This window comes from Lolium rigidum, chromosome 3 (assembly GCF_022539505.1).
Source record: "Lolium rigidum isolate FL_2022 chromosome 3, APGP_CSIRO_Lrig_0.1, whole genome shotgun sequence".
NCBI lineage: Eukaryota > Viridiplantae > Streptophyta > Magnoliopsida > Poales > Poaceae > Lolium > Lolium rigidum.
The window spans coordinates 40,010,670-40,032,750 of NC_061510.1; the positions used below are offsets into that span (position 1 = coordinate 40,010,670).

The 22,081-nt window shown below is 45.3% G+C and overlaps 2 protein-coding genes across 2 annotated transcripts; one reads left to right on the forward strand and one right to left on the reverse strand.

The window, feature by feature from the left end:
- The first annotated feature begins 499 nt into the window (after positions 1-499).
- LOC124701483 (developmental and secondary metabolism regulator veA-like) lies at positions 500-7,807 on the forward strand. Its single transcript, XM_047233553.1, has 3 exons — positions 500-1,318; positions 5,150-5,457; positions 7,277-7,807. The coding sequence occupies exons 1-3, from the start codon at positions 576-578 to the stop codon at positions 7,624-7,626; spliced, it is 1,401 nt and encodes a 466-aa protein (XP_047089509.1). The 5' UTR covers positions 500-575; the 3' UTR covers positions 7,627-7,807.
- A 2,483-nt stretch (positions 7,808-10,290) lies between these two features.
- On the reverse strand, positions 10,291-13,667 carry LOC124701484 (beta-fructofuranosidase, insoluble isoenzyme 4-like). Its single transcript, XM_047233554.1, has 7 exons — positions 13,436-13,667; positions 12,645-12,653; positions 11,685-12,541; positions 11,423-11,581; positions 10,931-11,172; positions 10,748-10,841; positions 10,291-10,653 (listed from the first exon to the last, which is right to left on the reverse strand). The coding sequence occupies exons 1-7, from the start codon at positions 13,623-13,625 to the stop codon at positions 10,462-10,464; spliced, it is 1,743 nt and encodes a 580-aa protein (XP_047089510.1). The 5' UTR covers positions 13,626-13,667; the 3' UTR covers positions 10,291-10,461.
- Positions 13,668-22,081: the final 8,414 nt, after the last annotated feature.

A 22,081-nucleotide genomic window follows, 5' to 3' on the forward strand; every position in this document is an offset into this window, starting at 1 on the left:
CCCACCACCCCAACGACGCACCATAGAAGACAAAAACTAACCCTAACTACTAGGCCAGAACGGAGGAACGAGGTTCATCCTCCCTCATGTCGTCGCCAGAGCGGCAAACGGAGGGAGAGGAAACCAGGCCCAACGCCCTGACCGGAGATTGGGAAGATTGGATCGCCTCCGCCTCCGCCTCTCGGAAGAGGTTATGTAGTATTGTCAAGTGTCTTGGGATGATTACACACTACTATTTGTGAGTGTAGGCACGTGGAGAACAGACCGTCGATCTGGTGGCTAGGCGTGCGGGAGCGCACGCTGCCCACCCGGGTTCGAACATGGGGTTCGGCGGGTGCTCAGGAGTTTTCGTCCATAAAAATACCAACGGGTGCTAGTGCCTGGGTTGGTTTCGAGTGTAGGCACGTGTTTCGCAAAAAAGAAAAAAAAAAGTCATTCCAGGCAAAATTTCGTCGCTTTGCTATGATTAGAAACGGTAGAAATAGAACTCCGTACCCTCTCGTCTCCGATGCTCCGAATCCGATCCCATCCCCCGAAATTCCCAAATCAGTCGCGATCCCTTGGCGGAGCGAGCGATGAAGAACCCTAATCATCCTCAAGCCAAGCCCTCCGCCTCCTCCAAGCCGCCGCCAGCCTCCGCCAAGCCCCCCGCCTCCGCCTCCGCCAAGTCCCCCGCCGACATGGCTGCCCGCAAGTCGCGCTGGGGCCCGCCGCCCGCCGGCGCCGCACCCGGCGCCGCCGGAGAGAAGGGCGCGTCCACCTCCCGCCGCACCCCGACCCCCACTCCGTCCTCCAACGCCAGGCGGCATCCCGCTCCCCACCCCCCTGCACCGCTCGCCCGCAACCCACCCTCGCCCGCCGCCGCCATCCGCGCGCCGCCGCAGCCGCCGGCGGAGACGCCTCCCCCGCCGCATAACGGCTTCAACAACCTCGACCGCCGCACCATGCTGCTGGCCGACGGCACCGTGCGCACCTACTTCGCCCTGCCCCCCGACTACCCGTTCGAGCCCGCCCCTTTCCCCCCGCCCGCGCATCTCCCGCCCCATGCCGGCCCCGACGCCTGGCCGCCGCACCAGCAGCAGTTCCCGCCGCACGACGCCAAGCGCAAGCACCACGCCGACCCCGACGAGGGCTTCTCCAGGTACCCGAAGCAGCCCCGGTTCGAGCCGCCGCATCACCCTCCGCAGGTGCCGCCCCCCGTCGACCGCCAAGCGGTCAGGAAGGCGTTCCTCAAGTACTCCAAGATGCTCAACGAGAGCACCGCTCAGAAGCGGAGCTACCTTGAAGGTGGACGCGTCCCGTGCCTCCCCTGCGGCAGGTTTGGTGATCCTGCCTTGCTTGTCACTTTCTTCCTGGGGAACCTTCTTGTGCAGATTGTAGCCAGGTTTCTGTGCTGGTTCCTTTCCATTGTTGAGCTCCTTCTTACACTCTGACTTCATATGTCTCTGCTCTCTGTTTCTTATATTGTCCTAAACTGACAGTGATACTATATGTCTACATCATGTGTATGTCTTGCTGGAGAAGACCCGCTTCACAGATGCTAACCAATAGTTTCGTGCGCCGTAGATTTTTTATGTTGTTCAATTTGCACGGTATTTAATCGCGGTCTACTTGGCTATGGGCAAGACAAACTGGTTGTCTGTTCATTTTTCTAGATGTCAGTTAGTACTAGTTGTGGGGAATTCTAGCTTCGGTATTGCTTCCATTTCATCTGGTTCAGGCCTGGAATTGAAATGCACTTGATGCAGTGCGCCCATAGATTTTCTGCTCTGTGCTACTAGGTGCAATGCCTATGCCATTAAGGTTCCTAAAATTAGTTTCAGTTATTGAAGTTTCTATTTTCTCAAGGGAGGAGAGTTACGATATCATCATATTATACCAGGCCATTTAATTGTTGCAATCGCTTTGTGCTCGTTTCCTGTTCGGACGTATAATCTGTTCGCATGCCTTTGGCTAATACATGTGATTCATGCCGTTTCTTTTCTTACCCACTTAAGCTCAAAGCAAAGTGGCATTTTACGTTCGTGATTACGAGAGAACTGCGAGGCTTTCTTTTCTAGTTGTGGCATATAAAATCAAACTCCTTGCTGTTGTTATTTGAAACTTGGGTATTAGACTATCATTGCAGATCTTGAAGTTATGAATATCCTTTCATTTTGTCAGAGCTACATGTTGTGTGGTGTTTCTGATTCAGCGTACCGTGGAATATACTCTTCTGCAACAATATATATACTTCCTATTGTGCTTTACTTTTCTCAGATGAGTAGTTACTTATTTTCTGATACTGCTCAGAGAGATTTGATACAATATGCTTCTTTGTTGGCTACGAATAGTAGTTGTTTGTGTTATTCTAGTTTGAATCCTGTGCCAGCCAGAATGTACCATTCCACCACCCAAAGCTGCTCAGCAGAGGCTACGTTCTGTACTACCTGAGTTCTTTCTTACTGTATCCATGCTGGTCAACTATTTTGAGTGATTTGCAAGTAGGAGCAGACCTTGTAGCACCAGTCTGCATCACGCCCTGATGTGGTGCTTGCCTTAGATCTGTGTATCAGTAGTGCCAAATCTGTACTGCTTCACTGCTGCATGCACAGCTTCATGTTATACATGCCGCTTACATAGTAATAAAAACTGAACTGGGCCAGGATCCAACTAGAAAACCCTGGAACCAGTGGCCTGTCCTTTCTGGTACAGTAAGAATACCGTTTAAGCATATGAACTGGAGAATCCCCGGCCCGACCATCCGATCCAGCAAAACCAGGAGCAGTCAAACCACCCAAATGCGCCAGGGGACTCCTCTTTTGATATTCCGCTGAAATTCGGTGCGCGGGTGGGACTTGAAACCGCGACCTCACCCAATGAGGTCCGAACTCCATTCGCCAGTAACCAACTAGACCTGATTGCTTTGTTGTATAATCCCAAGTTGGGGCATATTTGTACTTTCATGAACCAAGGTCATATTGGTGAACCAGGTGGTTTGATCAGTGAGTCGATTAATTTAGAGCCTGAACTATCTTTTAAAAGTATGGCCAGGAGCTTGATACTACGTGGCGGTGTACTAAGTGTCTAAGTTTCTTTTTTTTTTGAGAATTGTGAGGGAGGATGGGATGGATGGGACAGAAATGGAGACATGAATGGGCGGGTGGCTAGTATGTCCCGTTTGTGTGTCCTTCTAATGATATTGCTTTTGAATGCTTGCTTATTAATACACATGTCATTGCTACAATTCATGTCGGAGGGGTCTGTGAGAACACGTGCGTGTAATAGAGCTGTGAACCAATGGATTACATTATTGCAATTGCATAAAAAACATCTTGAAATGGTAACCCCAAATGGGCTTGTACGTACGACATGTTCCCGTCCAAGAGGCAAACTTCGGAACAATTGACAACAATGTTGGCAATGAAATATTTTGCTTGTACCTTTTAGGTTTATTTATGGATAGTTTGGTAAACCCTGGCATAGTGATTTTGCGGTAGGTAAGGCGATAGAGAAATAGTTGCTATTATTCTATCAAAATATTTTTTGTTTGCTGCTTATTTTTTTTTAAAATAATCTTATCCTAACGGGGACTTGGAGATATCACAGTTGTGGTTGCACCACTATTATTTATTACACCCGGACTCGACCAACATGGCTGGAGAAAACGTGGACCAGATAGGTTGTTTGCTTTAGGTCTATGGGCCATGATAAATTGTTTTAAAAATAATTTATCTCAGCAGGGACGTGGAGATATCACCGTTGTAGAGACACCACTATTATCTATTACTGTATTGCACCTGGACTCGACCAACATGGCTGGAGAAAACATGGACCAGATAGGTTGTTCGCTCTAGGTCTATGGTTCATGATAGTCGTCCTTCTGATATTTAAACCTACAACCTCCTGCTTGAGCTGGTTTATAATCAATTTGCATGTAAAAACATAGTATATTCAACAAAACTAGCACATTTGAATTGTCCTGTTGCTTCTTAAATGTTATTATAGCTAATTTATTACATCTATATATTAGAGGAGTGTTTTAGGGAAAGCATGGGGCCCACTGGTCACCAGTGACCAACTGATGTGACACCTACAGGGGTGGTTGCAATAGCATTGCCAAAAGGGTGATAATAAGATCCTAGTAGATGGCCAGAAGGCTCTGTCAGCCCTTCAAATGGCAACGTGAATTATTCCTTCGTCCAAAGGGTATTAAGGCAGCAAATAGTTACTCCGTGAATGTCATCTTATCTCCACTTAATACATTTAGTATATTTTGACCATGAAGGAGAATATTGTGAAAGGGGACAAAAGGTAGACACGCCCAAACTTCCTTTTGCATATCCTCCTTGGTTTCCATGTGCGATGTTTGTTCATAGTCGCCATATCTTATACTCCATATGGTATATCTTGATAATCTTCATCTCTTTCCATAGTTCATTCAAAATCATCCATCTCGAAAGCTCACTTTTCTTGTTCTACAAAACTGATCGTTTGCATGGTTACCTTTCCTAACATGTTTACAAAGATTTGCCTACACACAGCCACACAGGTTCCATCAAAACCCTTCGATAGAACTACTTTCCTCTGTTACCCTTCATTTCTAATCAGCAGTCAGAAGTGAATGCGCTTGCGCGTGCGTACAACTTAGAGATGGTGATCTATACAAATGGCAAACTTAGCGGTTGGGGAGTCTAGGGGAAAAATGGATGAGTTGGTCTCATTTGTGGGCAGTACATGGTTGTAACTGCTCCTTATGTATGCATGGTAGAAGGTACATCCCATTTGGAGCGGTGGAAATATGGGCCAATACTAAGGGATAGTTACAATAATCTCATGGCCTTTGTGTGTGTGTGGTGGAGTGTTAGTCCTACGAAAGCTCCAGCACTGCCCTGCTGCGTCGTAAGCAACATCACACAGTGCCAGCTGGAGTAGCCAGTAGGTTACTTAATTAGTGAACATGAACAAACATCTCTACTCTTTTCTGCCCATGGCCTCTTCTTTACCATTGGAATCCCATTCATGCTTTCTCATGGACCATGTGGGATTGATATATTTTGCTGCTTGGCATATGAAGTTTGTCACGGTTACATTTATTTTGGTAGTTTTCAGCTCGTTGACCACATCCTAATTTTTTGTGATCATGTCTGGTCAATGTGCACAATTCCAGGTCTTCTAAGGACTTCGCTGATGTGCATGGGCTTGTCATGCATGCTTACAACCCACCAAATGCTGATTCATATGTTGATCATCTTGGTTTACACAAGGCATTATGCGTCCTTATGGGATGGGATTATACAAAAGCCCCTGATAATTCTAAGGCATACCAATCATTACCTCCTGACCTTGTTCGAGCAAGTAGGGAGGACCTTATTATGTGGCCGCCAACTGTTATCATTCGTAACACTGCCTATGGGAGGAAGAAAGATGGACGCTCTGAGGGTTTAGGGAACAAAGAAATGGATAAGAAGATTGCAGGTATGTATATATTGCAGTCTCTGACTTATAACGTGAACAGTTCCATAGTTGGTTGGATAAGTGCACATAAGAGGTTTCTTATTTGCACTCGATGTGCTTGGTATCCATTTTCATCACATCTATGTAGAAAAGTACAGGGGCATTGGATCACGTAGAAAGGAACCAAAAACCTTTTATAGTGTCACTTTTGTGGCCCATCACATAGAAAGGAACAAAAAAACTTATATAATGACGCTTTAATGGCTCATCACCCTGGTCCTTCACTTTCCACTTCAATATCATTAGAGCATTCCTTTTATGTTAGGTCTATTAGAATTGAATGTACAGGACCATTGGATAGCCTGTCAAACTGATGGATTTGAGAAGGAATATTTCCCATTTTTATACGACCTCAGTCTGCTTACTATTATCTTAGGCCTGTAGTGCGTCACTGTCATGTGGCAAGGTTGACAAAGCTGACTGTTTGTGTCAAGTAGCTAACTTGATATGAACTTGTAATCTTGTATGTTTGTAACTTTTGTTAGGCAGGGTGAGGGTCATGCGGTTATTCTATTTTGTTGGGTCATAGAGCAGAACTGTCTTGGCTGATTGGACATGCTGAGGCAGTAGCTCCATAGTGTTAGATTATTTTTTACCGAAGAATGTTAAAGTCATGATACTGCGCTCTTGCAAGCTTGATCTCTGCAGGAGTGGTGGAGTATCTCGTGTGCCTTGTTAGTCTGCAAAAGATTTCTGGCATCTAATGCTTCATTAGATGGATTTCGTTGCATATGCATCCCTTGGAAAGCAATTAATGCATAGAGTACTATATTGACTGCAAGTTATTGCACTGTCCATGCGAAATTAGTTTGTGCACCCTGGTTTCAAATTCATGTATCATGTTACATTCTGATATGTGAGTCTGCAAAGCACCACATACTCCCACTAGGTTTCTTTGGGCTTTTTGGTTCCCCCTAAGCCTGTCAGGCCTACAGTTAGGCATCCCACAATTCTTAGGGTGTGTTTGGTTTGGGAACCAAGTAGAATCTAGTGTCATGGTTCCATTCCATAGGAATGGGTTGGTTCCATTCCTGTGTTCGGTTTGAGCTTAAAGATATAATGGGTTGGTTCTGTTCCTGTGTTTGGTTGAAGAGCAGAATGGGGCAGATTCTGGGAATAGAAGAGGTGAGCAAGTGTGGAGTGCCTTTACAAGTGTGGCAACTGACAAGAGAATAGAGGAGGTGATCTGGTGTTGGGTGGCTTTAGCATAGAGGAACAGGGAGATTACACTGTGGCTTTAGCATTTTGGAAAAAGAGGGAATATTCTTTTTTTGAGGAACCACCTCGCTCTGTTCTGTTTTTCAACCAAACACCACAACGACCTTCAGGTGCAGTACCGTTCCATTACATTCCACCTGGTGACCTGAACCAAACACACGCTTAGTCGAGTGTTTGTTTGGTTACCACAAGTGTGGCTTCTTGCCACTCTTTACTATTCACATTGACCTGTCCCAGAATTTTGCTTAGTATGGTGCTGACTGTGTTTACTAAGATTTGGAAATAGGGGAAGGGTAGACTATAGTATTATAGGAAGAGTAGACTATAGCATTATATTTGGGGTTCACATTCCTATCTAAACCAAATATCTTATGTAGCAATAATGTTGATTGTGCAATTTAGAATTGATTTTTGAGCCGCACTTAGGCATTGAGAAATGAAACCACATGAGAAGTATTGTTCCCAGTTATGCAACTGTTGCTCTGTTGAGCACATATTTATGTAGCAATGCCGTATACAGCACAGTAATATTTGCTGTGTTGTCATCTATCTTTGTTTTCAGAACTAGGGTTTGCTGGTGGCAAGTCGAAGTCCTTGTATGGAAAGGAAGGGCATCTTGGTCAGACACTTATCAAGTTTGCCAACAATCCAGCTGGCTTGAAGGAGGCTGAACGCCTTGCTGAGTTCCTGGAGAGGCAAGATCATGGACGTGTAGGTTGGTCACGGGTACAAGCCACTCACTCTTTAGATCCTGATACAAGCCCTTTGCTGGTTGAGACCGATAACAGGGGTGAGAAAAAGAGGATCCTTTATGGGTACCTAGCAATTTCATCTGATCTGGATGAATTAGACTCAGATTCGAGGAAAAGGGCCACCCTCAAGAGCAGAAACGAATTTGACCCATCTGACTAGTCTCTTTGCAAAAATGGCCACCTTCCTGTCAGTCTATTTAGTTTGCATCAAAACTTGTGTATCGTACCTTCAATGTGGATTTCATAGAAACATCGTACAGCTTTGCTCCAAAATCTTCGAGTACAATACCTGCTCGTAGGATGCTTATAATCGTTATAACTATTCCTGAGATTTATTTTCACCAAGGTGTGTCTGGCAGGGTATCCATTGTTCACTGATTGAATGATTATCTGGAAGAGTATAACTATCCTTCCAAATTGTTAGTTAGTTATGTATGTGATCATCAGCAGCCTCCAATATGAAGCGTGATGTTTGTCTCGTCTGTAGTGCGCCTGGTAGTGGTACCTAATTCTCTTAGCACCGTGGATTGAATATTGAAAGTGAAGATGCGACATGCCTTTTTTTTTTTTTTGCATTAGGTTGGTACTACTACTATATCTCCGGAATTGCCATAATCTTGGATGGTTGTCCTCTTTTTACTGGCCTTTACATTTGAGTAGGGCTCTCGGCAGTCTGTTGCATGAAGCCACCTATATGCCTTCTGGTTCTTGTTAGTACATTTTTGTTCATTTCATGTTTGCATTAGGAGCAGCTGTGATTTTGTTCCACCACTTTGACCGTTAGGTGCTGAAACAAACAAGGTTCAAAGATTAGCAGAGAATCATGCACGTTTATCATAGTTGCTCGTTGTTAATATTGAAATTTAGGTGCACATTCAAGTAGGTAGAGATTAGCTGAAGTATCAGACATTAGTTACACCTCAAAAGAATATTAAGTTAGTATGGAGTAATAATTTATAGGTCAATGATTGGAACAAGTAAACTGAAATTTGGCGTGTGGTAATTCTGCCAGTGTGAGTCTAAGCATAGATATGCATTTCTCCTGCTTTCTGTACATTATTCTTTACCATGCCATTGCCCATTCTGCTTCTTGGAACTGAATGCTTGCTGTTGTTTTCCATTTCCATCCCTGTTTGTGGCTCCATAGCATATGACAGAAGTGGTAGTGGCACGTCATCTCTTTCCAATTGGACAGTGTTTGTCCATTTCCACTCTCCAGCAGGGTGCAAGTTCTGGTTGTACCGGCATTCCTAGTTGGTGTGAGTGCAGCAGTATCGCTGTGTCCTAGTGCTCCTTCTGCCGTGTTTGTCATGTCCATACGGCCATATAATCACTGGTTTTGTTTCTCGGAGTCAGCTGAATGCTGCTTGTTATCTAAATTAGGGTTGGTTCAGAGCAGAGAGTGTGTAGGGGAAGTGATAGTGGCACGTCCCCTCTTTCTAAATTTACAGTATTTCATGGAGTATACTCAGTATACTGCATCTGCACTCTCCACCACGGTGCCAAATCTGCTTCTGCTTATTGTTGCTGACTGCTGCTTGCCCACTCAGCTGTGCGTGCGAGTGGCTGGCCGCCAAAGACGATCATGTCCTTGACGGCATGTACCACCATGATGTAATCTGGGGCGGCCTGGATTGAGGAGCGTGTCTGGTGGCAAGCTGCGACGGCAGAAGTCGGACGATGGCTTGACGCGCTCCTGTGTAGATTCCGTCAAGCGGAGCTCCTAGGGAGTGGTTGCCTGTGCGTCTTTTCGAAGCCATGCTAGACTGTACCCTGCGCACCCCGGCCCTTGTTCCGGTTACATCTTAAACGTGTCATCATCCACCCCCTGCAAGAGGCTACTGGGGCAGCTGGCTAGATCACCAAGCAGAGACCGAAGCCGCCAATCGGTGTCCATGACAACAGATGGTGATGCGGACCTCAACACCACCACTCGCCTTGCCACTAGAGCACCATTGTCAACATCGACAATGCAATGAACCGACCAAGTGCCCGCCATTATCATCAATGAGCCCAACAACCTGAATACGCAGCGTGCCCTTGTCGACACCTTCAACAATCCGAACACTGCATTTGACTTGCGTGGCCTTGGCAACCTAAGCGCCCACCCTGAACTAGCCCGTCTCAGAACCCAACTGCCCACCCCGAAGGAGCGCTTCTTGGAGAACGCTTGTCCACATGGGAAGGACAAGCATCCCCGAGCACCATGACAATTAAAGGTGGAACCCAACTATCAGGGAGGTGGGTGGTGGCCTAGACCTCGATGATCAATATCAATTCACACGCGAGGCTAACGACGACCAAATGGTACTGACACCCATCGAGAGTGTGTTGATCATTCTTGTTTATGTATGCATTTTGTTCAACAACAAACTTCAGAATCTTGAGCGAATAGAATGTCTCACTTATCTAATTTGTGTGCCTAGCTATCCTCCTAGTCTACTGAAATTTGAAGTTCAATGATATTTGAACACTCTGAAAATTAGTAAGTACATATGCGTATACTGTTACACACAATGTATGTATGTACTTTCATGGATAAACAGATCCCAATATGTTCTTTTGTCACTCGCCAAATAGGAGAGTGACGAGGCAATGAGTGTGGCTTGACATGACACATATTTAGGGGTAGGTAGTGGTGTGCCATCAGTGTCTTTTATAAGTACCATGCAATGTTTAACCGTGTCATGTGTTGCACGAACCTCTATATATGATTGAACAGCTAACGCAAGGGGGCATTTACCCCTATCAGTAAATTCACCCATTTTCAAATAATAATACTTGAGATCGAAAAAATATATTATTTGAAGTACTCCGAGTCACTATATGTTATTACTACCTCCTTCGTTTCTACCAAATAATATATTAATACTTGAGATCGAGAAATGACCAACTGCTTCCTATCGAATTTCCTTTCAATTGTACCGAGGAGTGCTCCTGAATGAGAGTACGCTAATTAAGAAAATGAAACTGCTCTTCTGTGTTAACCATCACTTCAACCCTTATTCACATTCACTTGTGCTGTCATCATGCTCCATGCCCTGAGTTGTGGCACCCTGACCGTGGTACTTCCATTGTTGAAGGCATACATGTGGACCCTGCCATCGACAAGTGCCACTGGATAAATCCTGGCTGTTATGCAGACCCTACCACCGCCGCCAAAGCTCTCCACCGCCGACCGGTCAATCTGCACGATAACACCGAGCCATCCATTTTCAGTTCGACATGAACTGCATTAAAAAAATTTATAACATGAGAAATGGCGAAACCTCCCAACCTACCAGAGTTCTGAGAGATATCTTCCTTTCCTTTTCAAGGTCAAATTCGAAGAAGCCTCCATAGGCTGGTGTGTACAGTCCTGATCTCAGAGAAGACCTGTGCAAAAACAATCTTTTTAGTTTTCATACAAAAAATATATATGGAGAAGACTAACAAAAATCAAAGCAAATACCGTAAGCACCAACCTTCTTAGATCAGAGCACATGAGGATCATGTGGCTTTTCTGCGATTTGTAAACTCTGAAGTGCACAGCAATGTGCTCCTCCATGTTGTCAGAGGCCAGGACAACAAGTCCAAATGGCCCTATGCCACCTTTAGCCGATGCACCTGCTTCCCGGCAATGCCTCTCGACATCAAAAAGCCAGGAAGGATCAAAAGGATCGGCGCTGTCGATGGACGCCAACTCAAAATCTACTTCAACATCAGCCTGTTCCAAGAAAATGATGAGCCGGATTAGCTATAGTTGCTCTCAGAAGTATACAGAAGTACATAACACCTAAGATGAGGAATATATCCTCTCAAAAAAAAATTCTGAGGTATATATGCCAATCTTTATGTTGACAAAATATGCAGACTTTACATATTTAATAGTTACCGGAAGGCTGCAGCTTTTACTTGCATGACGCTTTTTGAAGTAAATTTTTTATTTGGATGTTGGTGTAAAGGGAACTACGTACCTGCAAAGTGTCAATTCCCTTAATCTCAAATAGGTCTCCGTTCTTCAGCTCTAGTCCTTGATGGTTGATTTCATCTTTTCGAAGGGACTCAATCTCATCAATCGGCCATTGCAGCAACTGTTTGCCATCGTTGTCTAACCAAATTGTCCTGGGGATTGCCTAACATATGTAATAAAACTGGAGGTTAAAGACTGATTTGCTAAACCAGTTAAATCATAATTTCAATATATGAAGCACAGCCAATAAGGTCAGATTTTATTACATGGATGCCTGCCCAACCTTTCACGCTGTCATCTGAAACACTATCTGTCTCGTTAGACCAACCCCATATGATCCTCCTGCCCTTTTTCGAGTCGAAGAAGGATTTTGAAGCATAGAAAGTGCCGTAATCCATCCTCAACCACAGCCGACGGTCATCTAGGACAACATCCGGAACAAACGCATCACGTTTGAGATCATAAACCCCTATCATGTACTTGTCAGAGTAATCCACACTCATTTTCAGGACATGTTTGGCGCCTTTTGGGATCGCTGCAGACAGGTCCAGTCCACCGTTATTGCCTGGCAATACCGCGAAGAAATCTGGGCACTCCCACATTGATGGAGCATTGTCTGAATACAGTGGGTGATCAACACTAGTCCAATTCAGAAAGTCTTCACTCTTGTACAATAGTGCGGCACCGTAACCATTCAGCTCAGCACCAATTGCTATTCTCCATAGCCCATCCGGTCCGATCCAACCAGTTGTCGGATCCCTGAACTCAGTCGAGTTCAAGCCTGGTCCGACCGGTATGATCCTGGGGTTATTGTCTGCTTTGGTCCATTCCCTCAGGTATGGGTCAGATCGGTTTTTGGGAAGCACAATGTTTTGGCTCTGATGATCCTTCGAGTCACGACCGGTGTATATGATGACAGGCTGATCACCAGGTAGAATTGTGATTGAGCCGGTCCAGCAACCATTTATGTCATATGGGGTATCCCGTACTATTGCGGGTTCAAGCTGGATCCAGTTGACGAGGTCGGTTGAAACTGAATGGCCCCAAACTATGTTATCCGCGATGGTACCACCGGGGTTATACTGGTAGAATTCATGGTAGATGCCATTGTAGTACATGGGTCCTGAATAAAAACATTTTTTTATAAAGTCAGTATAAGTTGTAGAATGAGGCACTTCCCCCCCCCCCCCCTTATTTAAAAGTATTTGTGCCTGAGATATTCATACCACATGGATCTTTTGTGTTGTCGTATATTTCCAAGGATCGGCAATCCATCACATATTTGAAAAAAAGTGAGCGAAGGTCAATGACTTGCAACAGATGTACAGTTAATAGTATAGGATAACTGATAAAGCAGGACCAAAGATATATTCTGGATTTCAAAACAGGTCAGTACTTCATTACTTTTGTCTAGGTATAAGAGATTTGTTTAGTTTCAGACAGGTGTTGTCATTAGATCTGTTATGGAAAAAAATAAACATCACACTTTCCTTAACTGAATGCTTTCTGACCAAAAGTAACACTAACAGGGGAGCAAATAGTAAGCATCACATTCTGAGAGAAACTCTTACTCTGAAATTGATTTACCATTTCTGCAACTGAATACATCTGCTTTGTGCAATCATCTAAAAGAATATGACTATCATGATATTATGGTAGTATTCCTCAAAATCTAACTGCAGCACCTTATGCTGATCATCTATTGCGTACAGCATTCAGCAACATACTTGCAAAAGCAACGAGTTGGCCACCAACCTTTTTCGCCTATAGTTATTTTTGACACGCAAGCAGTTTGTAATGATACCACAAACTATACCTAAGAATGTCCACAGACAACAAAAAATATTCTACTGCAAAAATTTATGCACATTTTAACAAGTATATGTTATAGAATATTTGCACACAAAAGTAAGATAGGCTACTAAAGTTCAACCTCTCTACTCCAGTTGGGCAAAACAATAACCAAATCAGAGAAGGAAGCACGCCAAATCAGAGAGGAAACCAGAGGAATACATACCATTGATCCAGTTCTTGGGAGACTGGAAGTGGTAGGCAGTCCTGTACCTCTTGCTGGCAATGGAGGGGACCTCCTGAGACCGTGTACAGAGGAAGGATCCCTCGCCATTCCTGCTGCAGATGAAGAGCTTGGACACACAGGAGGAGAAGGAAAAGAGGGCAAGGAGGAAGAAGGCCCAAGCATGGGCCATGGAGGGCAGGAGCTGAAGGAGATAGGTGCGTTGTGAGATGAGAGGGCTTTTGTAAACTTTTACTTTGTCGACACAGGTCATGACACTAGATTAGGACGGTCCAGAGAGGTTCAACTGTCCTTTTCACAGATTTGTTTTGCGGGAAGAGAAGAGAATCGATAGGGATTTTGGATCCAGATCGTCCGTCCATTTGTCACCATGTCACAATGATTGTAGATTCAGAATGCGCAAGTGGCAGCCAGCTGCTCATATAAACTGTGCCTGGTCACATGTTTTACAGGCATTTGTCGACCAGGGTAAATCGACAAGGGAAATGTTAATTAAGACAACAGCATCGCTGAGACTTAGATCACCAATGTCGAGGAAGTGTGTAATAATACATAAATACTGTAGTCATACACTTGAAACATGCTTCTCTGTACGTTGGATCCCACGGAGTTCTTTTGGCGTAAGAGAGATGGTGAGGCGACACCAAATCGCTATACTCCCGGTGCACTAATTGCAATATTGCGGCTTTACCGGTAGAAAATGTTTATAGTGTGTTTTTTAAAATCGTATCTGCATATGTTTTCTATTGTATGAAAGGTTTCCTGGATATTCGTCACATGTACATATATGCATGGTTGTCAATATCTTGATATGTATCGTACTTACAATTTTACGATACTACCGTGGCTAACCTATATGTATCGTGAATCATGATGGTATCTTAATCTGGTACTCCATCTCTCACAGTTTATTAGACGTGTGCGTACCTCTACGTCGCAATTTTGATCAAGTTAGCATTAGTTATATGTTATAAAAATTATATCATTAGAAAGTTTAGATGTTCTATTTTCTAATGATATAATTTTTGTATTATATAATTTAAATTATATAGGTTAAATTGGTGACCTAGCCACCTAGGGATACAGAGAAGACTAGTAAACTGAGACGGAGGGAGTAGTATCTAACTTGTATCCCGATACGTATCGTGGTATTTTATTATCCCGATATTAGACGGAAGCTATAGTGTGTGATCCCATGCCTATTCTAAAAAATATGGACACAACGGCATGACAGGCTGAAGACTAAAAGTTATTTTGTAGTTTAAAGGCTAACTAAATATTTAAACGACAATAAGTTTGGGCGAGACTGATTTTAAAAGGAGTTTCTAGGTGCAAGATAGCAGTCTCATGCTCAGTCTTTTGTTTTGCGGGTTCGTAGTTAGTTATGTTTGTATCATGCATTCGATGAGTCGGTTCATATTTATATTATATGCATGCATTATTTATAGGGGCGAAGCTCTCCTTTGGGCAAGGCAGGGCAGCCGCCCTATCTTGATTTTTGGTGAATGTATTTAGATGTACATGTTTTTTCTGAACAATTTGAGTGGTCATACATCGAAAACAGACTTCATATGAAAAAGTTATACTTTTTTTACCGAGCAAAACTGATTTCGAACCGAAAAACCCTAGGTATAAAAAATATAGACTCATTTGAATACGATTGCTTGACTTACATAGAATTACAATAAACCTTACTATATTTATTGTGTCAAAAAAACATTTTTATATTTTTATTGTTCTAAGGAATTGTGTTAGAATCATATATATAGCAGTAATGTCTCATGACTAATTTTAGTCTTCGCATCATTTTCTAGGAATTCGCCGCCCTACCTCATATTGTTTCCGTCCTTCGCCACTGTTATTTACATGATTATACTCCATGAAAGACATAAACTATGCTCAAATTTCAAATTGAAGATTAAATTTAAATTTATTAGAGGTATAATGTTAATATATACATATATTTTAATTTAAATGAAATTTTCGTAGTATCGTGATACTCCGGTACGATTCTATGATACAATATTTCTAACAAAAACAATACTACCTAGTATCTCGATACTGACAACCTTGCATATATGTACTATGCATTGTGGTATTTGACCCCATAGAATACAAGTTGCTACTTCCAACATGGTATCAAAGAAGAGTAACGGAATTGAGGTGTTCCATATAAGGAAGGTTCTTGATTTTCGCAATTTAATAAAATTTGTGCTTGCCCCTTTATGTACACGTATGCCTTGCTGAGTCATAGATGAGATACTTTTATTCACATTTAGGCCTCACCGGAGCACATTAGAGTACATGTGGATTGCCTAGCTCATTTTGCCCCTTTGGAAACTGGCAAGACACATGTTGAAAAGCAATAACATGATCCTGCACAACAACGCACATAATAAGAAGCATCAATACCAATATGCTTTGTAAGATCATGTTTCACGGAGTCACACGAAGTACGTACTTATATCGCTTGTAACGGTTGTAGGTGTAGTAACAGGAACACTAAGATCCTCTAGTATCCATCGTAACCAAGTCACCTATGCCGCTAAAAGAGTTATATCTCGCAACTCAGCCACTACACTCGATCCTCTTCTAGGTAATCAGAGAAATACCAAGAAAAACATGATAAGTAGAAAATAAGCGGCAATCCAAATGATCACTAACCCACATAGCATATGGATATGACTGGAGCTGTAACGGAAAAAGGAGATTGCGCCACAAAGATATTGTAAAAACAGAAGAAGGTGATTATAACGAATCAAAGTGTGAGCCAAAAAAAAAACTAACTTAGAAAATTGACAGGATATGAGTTACTCAGACGAGTGACAACTATAGAGAAGACTGCAACAAGATGCTGATAACATGTATGATCACTAGGAACATTAATAGAAAAATCAAGAGATCTAAGAGAGCGCAAAGCGGAAGAATTAGAAGACATGAATGAAAGATTCAGAATCCATAATCATGGGATGCACCTAACTTTTTTTTTTGCGGGTAAACCTGGAACTTTATTAAACAGGCGGGGTTACAGAGCGATCAAGTTCTAGCAACTGAAGGACATCTTCAGGTCCAGAACCTAACCATATCATAGACTGGCGTTGTAATCTTGCCAAGTTTGCAAGAAAATCACTAACCCTAACCTCGTATGCGTTCCACCTTTACAAAACGACATTGACACAAAATACTAGCTAAACTTTTAATCTCATTCACCCAATGAAGAAAGGGTGATCCGTCGTGGGTTGGGGAAGAAACCGCAACAACCAATTGGGAGCAATCCGTCTCTATGATGAGTGGCGGTTGGGAGTGCTGCCTAGTCGGTTCAATACCTTCAAGACACGCGCGTAACTCAGCTTCCATTGGCGATTGGCAATCCTCCAGGAATTGGCAAGCCGAGAATATTGGCGAGGCCTTCTTCATCACGCAGGACCATGCCCGGACCAGCCATCCAGGTCTTCCATACGGAACGATCCGTCAATTGACAATTTGATCCAACCGGTAGGTGGTTTAGACCAGGGTTTATTGGGACCCTTCTTGACCGATGGAGGCTTCAGGTATGGGACCAGCCTCCACCACAATACTTTTTCCTTTGATAATATCTAGTGTTGGCTTGTCCTTGATCTCCCGAATCAACTTTAAGTAGCTTAGTAAGAAGCCTTTGGAGCTTTCTATAGATGGCAATGGTTTATCATGTGTAGCTTCATTTCGTGCATACCAAGCACGCCATGCCACTAGCATTGTTGTATCCACCATGTGAACAGGGATCTTCAATAATACCTCTTGGAACCAGATGGAGGGGGATATCACCAGATCCTGGTCGGTTGGTAGACTCCATATTTTCCTCATTTCTTCCCATAGTCTACGTGCATGTGGACAGATGAACAAAGCATGTGCTTCGTCCTCGTACTCAGAATCACAAATTCTGCAACGTCCTGTCACACGTATATTCCTTCTCAATTTGTTTCTCTCCGTGGCCAAAGCTCCCGATGCTGCTTTCCATGCAAACATCTTAACCTTTGGTGGAACTGTAGACTGCCAAATTCTGGTCCAACATGGGTGTTGACCATCAGGGATTGAGCTCGTCGCAGCCATATCACACTGCACAGGTTGAGCACTCAGCGCCAGTCTATAGGCACTACGCACCGAAAAAACACCAGAATTCTCAGGTTGCCAAGCAAGGACATCTTCGTAAAGGTGCCTGGATGGCTTGATCGCCAGAATAAGTTCAGAGTCAATTGGATAAAAGGAGTTACGAACCAAAATTGTTTTCCAATGACCATTTGCATCGATGAGTTCCGACACTCTTTTGATGCGTTTATTGCCTTTCGGAGTAAGGACTTTACAACACGATGTTCTGGGGATCCAGTTGTCGCGCCATATTCTGACACTTCGTCCGTTTCCGATCCTCCAAATTAAACCTTGTTTCAGAAGCTCTAAACCATACGAAATTGCTGTCCATGTCGAGGATGGATTACCAATGGGATGCACCTAACTGTGTAGACGGTGGTGCGCTAGAAGCATAAGTCACACGGTGTTCAATAGGTGCCGGAGAACCTAAATCAGCAAGTAAACGCTTAAACTTCACAATATCCCACTCAGTCAAGGAGACGATAGTTGTTCGAAGGAGAAGCACGAGTCCTACTAGAAGAAGTTCACACCGTATTGCACATGTCACACTTTTTTGTTGAAGCAGTATCCACAATGATTATAAGTACGAGAGCTGCCCTTACGACCAGAAGGAACAGATAGGAGCGGCGGAGCACTGAAGCGAGAAAGTACTGATGTAACAGACAACACAGTAGGCTCAAGTTGCGAGCACAAAGAAAACCTCAATCAAATCAGCAGTACAAAGGCGAGTGTCCTCACCAATGAATCTCATAAAGCATCTTTGAAGCACGTTAGAGATCAAACTCCCTAATGATCTGACGAGACAAAAACTTATAATTATCAATTATAATTTTTGGAACTTTCTGAATATAATTATCGATTTTTTAAAATAGAGGGCTCCACTGAGCTTGGGCCCCAAACGCATTTTCCGAGGCTTTATAGTCGTACTCTCCGCCTTTTGCATTGTAAATTTCCTTTCGGACACCTGTGACAGACCTCAATGATGATATCGGCATCCCACATTCTGCCAAAGAAGCTAGTGCAGCATGGCATATCCTGATACCGAGAAACACCACATTTTCCCAGTTCAGATTCAATCTGCGAGTACTGATTAAGGAACACGGTGTGCATTGATGTCAAGGATTTCAGGCCTATAAGCCTCATACACAGCTTTGGGAAGCTCTTCTCCAAGATGCTCGCCAATCGTCTTGCGCCGAGGCTGTCTGAGTTGGTGGCGGAGAACCAGTCTGCCTTTGTCAAGGGCCGGTCAATCCACAACAACTTCAAGATGGTTCAGCTTACCACCCGCACCCTCCACCTGAGTCCCGTTCCCTCCATGCAAGTCAAGATCGACATCACGAAGGCGTTCGACTCGGTGTCCTGGCCGTTCCTTCTATGCGTGCTGCGTCACTTAGGCTTTGGTGACCGCTTCATCGAATGGATATGCATCATCCTCTCCACCGCGTCATCGAAGCTGCTGCTCAACAGTGTGCCTGGAAGGCCCATCCTACACCGGCGAGGCCTCAGGCAGGGTGACCCTGTGTCCCCTATGTTGTTCCTGCTGTTCATGGAGGTCCTCAATGCGGCGTTGCGCCGCACTGAAGCCCTTGGAGTGCTCTCTCCGCTTCCTTGCCATGGTGTGCGGTTCCGAACTTCCATGTACGCCGACGACGTTGTCATCTTTGTCGCACCTGAGGCCCACGACCTGAGCTTTCTCCGCCTGCTCTTGGAGTCCTTCGGTTGCGCCACCGGCCTACGCACGAACTTCGACAAGTGCTCCATCTCGCCGATCCGCTGCTCTGATGACCACCTTGCCGTGGCGGCCCTGCACTTCCCCTGCGGCGTCAAGCCATTCCCATGCACTTATCTAGGGCTACCGCTGTCATACAAGAGGATGCCGAGGGCCTCCTTGCAGCCCATCGTTGACACCATCTGTCACCGGCTCGCACCCGGGAACGCGGCCTTCTACACCTCCATTGGGCACCTCGTTCTTATCAAGTCCGTGATCACCTTCATCCCGATCTACCTCTCCATCGCGCTGGAGCTGCCCGCCTGGCTCCTACAGTTCTTGGAGAAGCGCATCCACACCTTTTTTCTGGAAGGGATCGGAGGCAGTCTCGGGCGGGCACTGCCTTGTGGCCTGGGATCAGGTTTGTCAGCCGGTGGAGTATGGAGGGCTAGGGGTGCTGAACCTCAAGCTTCTTGGGTTCGCCCTACGCGCTCGCTAGCTGTGGCTGCGAAGGATGTGACGAGGCTGCTGGACTGACCTCCCTCTCCAGGTTGAGCCGGAGGTCCAGGGTCTCTTCGACGCGTCCACCCACATCGTTCTTGGGGACGGGCGCATAACACTCTTCTGGACTGATCCATGGCTCAATGGCACTCCCCTCAGGGCCTCCGCGCCTGTGCTCTTCGCTGCCGTGTCCTCTGTCTCCCAGCACTCCAGGACAGTTGAATCCACGCTGCTAAATCGGCAGTGGATCCGAGACATCACTGGACCCCTGAGTGTCCCAGTACGCACGCAGTTCCTGCGCCTCGTGGATGCTCTGCAGCTCGTTGTCCTCGCTCCTGGCACCCCGGACCGAGTTGAGTGGAAGTGGAGCACGACGGCTGAGTACTCCGCGAGCATGGCTTACAAGGCTTTCTTCCTCAGGCTTGAATTCTTCCCCTGCGACAAGACCATTTGGAAGACATGGGCCCCAGCCAACTGCAAGATCCACATCTGGCTTGCAAAGCAACTGCGCATTTGGACGGCGGATCGCATGTTGCGGCATGGTATGCAATCCCACTCTAACTGCCCCCTTTGTGAGCAGGCCCCTGAGTCGGCGGATCATCTTGCCCTCGGTTGCGTCCTTGCTAGAGAGGTTTGGCATGCCACACTCCAGCGCTGCAACCTGTCGCACCTGACGCCCTTGGCTGATGACATGTTGATCGAGTGGTGGCCCGACTCAAGGCGACGCGTCCCGCAGCAGCTGAGGAAAGGGTTCGACTCCCTTGTCCTCCTCATGGTCTGGACCACTCTGGAAGGAGAGAAACAACCGCGTCTTTGAGCGCTCGGCGGAAACTGCTCGAGGTATCTGCAAGCGCATCGCCGAAGAAGTGGAGCTTAGGAAGCACTAGTAGGAAAAGCCTCATCAGTGGCGCACAAAAAATGGCTTCTGTGGCGCATGGGAGGTGCGCCACAGAAACGTCGCCACAAAAATAAGGTTTCTGTGGCGCACCTGCCCATGCGCCACAGAATTAAGGTTTCGTGGCGCACGTGTTCTTAGGTGCGCCACGGAAAAGCGTGCGCCACGGAATTGGTTTTCAGTGCGCCACGGAATTTGCTTGTATTATACACGATTTTGTGCTGCCTCGCCATACACATGCGGTTTATAGACAGCAATATACATATATACAAGAGTTATATACAGCAACATTCAGATATAATATAAATATCATGTACATTGCACGGATATAACATAGACATCATCATCACATTACTTAGAGCCCGATCGAGATACATATATAGTGGCAAGTGTCAAATGTTTTGCATACAACTCTTAATTCATACAAAATTCACAATTTCGAGATACAAAGTAGTCTTCATCCGGTTCCTCCTTTGCTCCCTCATCTCTACCCACCGGGCTCGCTTGCATCGGGGTCCTTCATCCAGTTCCTACTATGATGAAAATGGAAGAAAGTGAGACCAACAAGTCCGATGCACAAGAGAAATGGAATAAATGCCTCATACATTGTTGGTCAACACAAATATTAACATTCGGGGACGGTGTAAGTGAGACCAAGTCCGATGCACAAGAGATTAATATTTGTGCTATCTTACCAGAGCTCACTAACGCCGCCCCGAGTGTACGGTGACCAAACATTTTAATCATCGGCATTTTGAAAATCTCAAAGCAAATGGAATGACAAAATGGAATAAGTGCCTCATACATTGTTGGTCAACACAAATACTATGGTCGGAAACCATAGTTGCGAGTATACACCGCGAGTATACTTTGCGGAAGGGCCCCTTTCCCGGCCGCCGTTCCGTGAACGGGTGCTTGACGACACAACGACGCCGATCCGCCTCTCCGGCGCGAACCACGGTAGTCCCTCGCCGTCTAGTGAATGAGTCCTTGATGCAAAGACCGTGCCGGCCTGCCCGGCATTATGCCGGGCCGTGTTGCCGCGCTTCAGGCCGTGTGTCCCGCGCCTCGCATCGCTCGCCTTCTTGCCGGTGAACCAATAGACGATCGTTGGAATAAGGAAACCGATGACGGCCGGTCGCAAGATTAAATTGCGATCGTCCGTCATCGGCTTCCTTATTCCAACGATTAGTCTATTCGTTCACCGGGCAAAAAGGCGAAGAGTGCGATGGCGCGTGAGACACGGCTCGAAACGCGGCAACGAGGGGTCGGCACGATGCTAGGGAGGCTAGCACCGTCTTTGCATTAAGGACTCGTTCACGCATCGGACGGCGAGAGAAGAAAAGTGGTGATGCGCCGGAGAGGCAGGTCGGCGTTGTTGTCTCGTCAAAGACTCGTT

What these genes read in the sequence shown, in the direction of transcription:
- LOC124701483 (XM_047233553.1), top strand. Translation starts at nt 576, where the DNA reads ATGAAGAACCCTAATCATCCTCAAGCCAAGCCCTCCGCCTCCTCCAAG. An exon ending in CCGTGCCTCCCCTGCGGCAG is followed by an intron (nt 1,319 to 5,149) that starts GTTTGGTGATCC and finishes GCACAATTCCAG; the next exon opens with GTCTTCTAAGGACTTCGCTG. An exon ending in AATGGATAAGAAGATTGCAG is followed by an intron (nt 5,458 to 7,276) that starts GTATGTATATAT and finishes CTTTGTTTTCAG; the next exon opens with AACTAGGGTTTGCTGGTGGC.
- LOC124701484 (XM_047233554.1), bottom strand. Translation starts at nt 13,625, where the DNA reads ATGGCCCATGCTTGGGCCTTCTTCCTCCTTGCCCTCTTTTCCTTCTCC. An exon ending in AAGGTTGGGCAGGCATCCAT is followed by an intron (nt 11,582 to 11,684) that starts GTAATAAAATCT and finishes TACATATGTTAG; the next exon opens with GCAATCCCCAGGACAATTTG. An exon ending in ATGTGCTCTGATCTAAGAAG is followed by an intron (nt 10,842 to 10,930) that starts GTTGGTGCTTAC and finishes GTTTTTGCACAG; the next exon opens with GTCTTCTCTGAGATCAGGAC.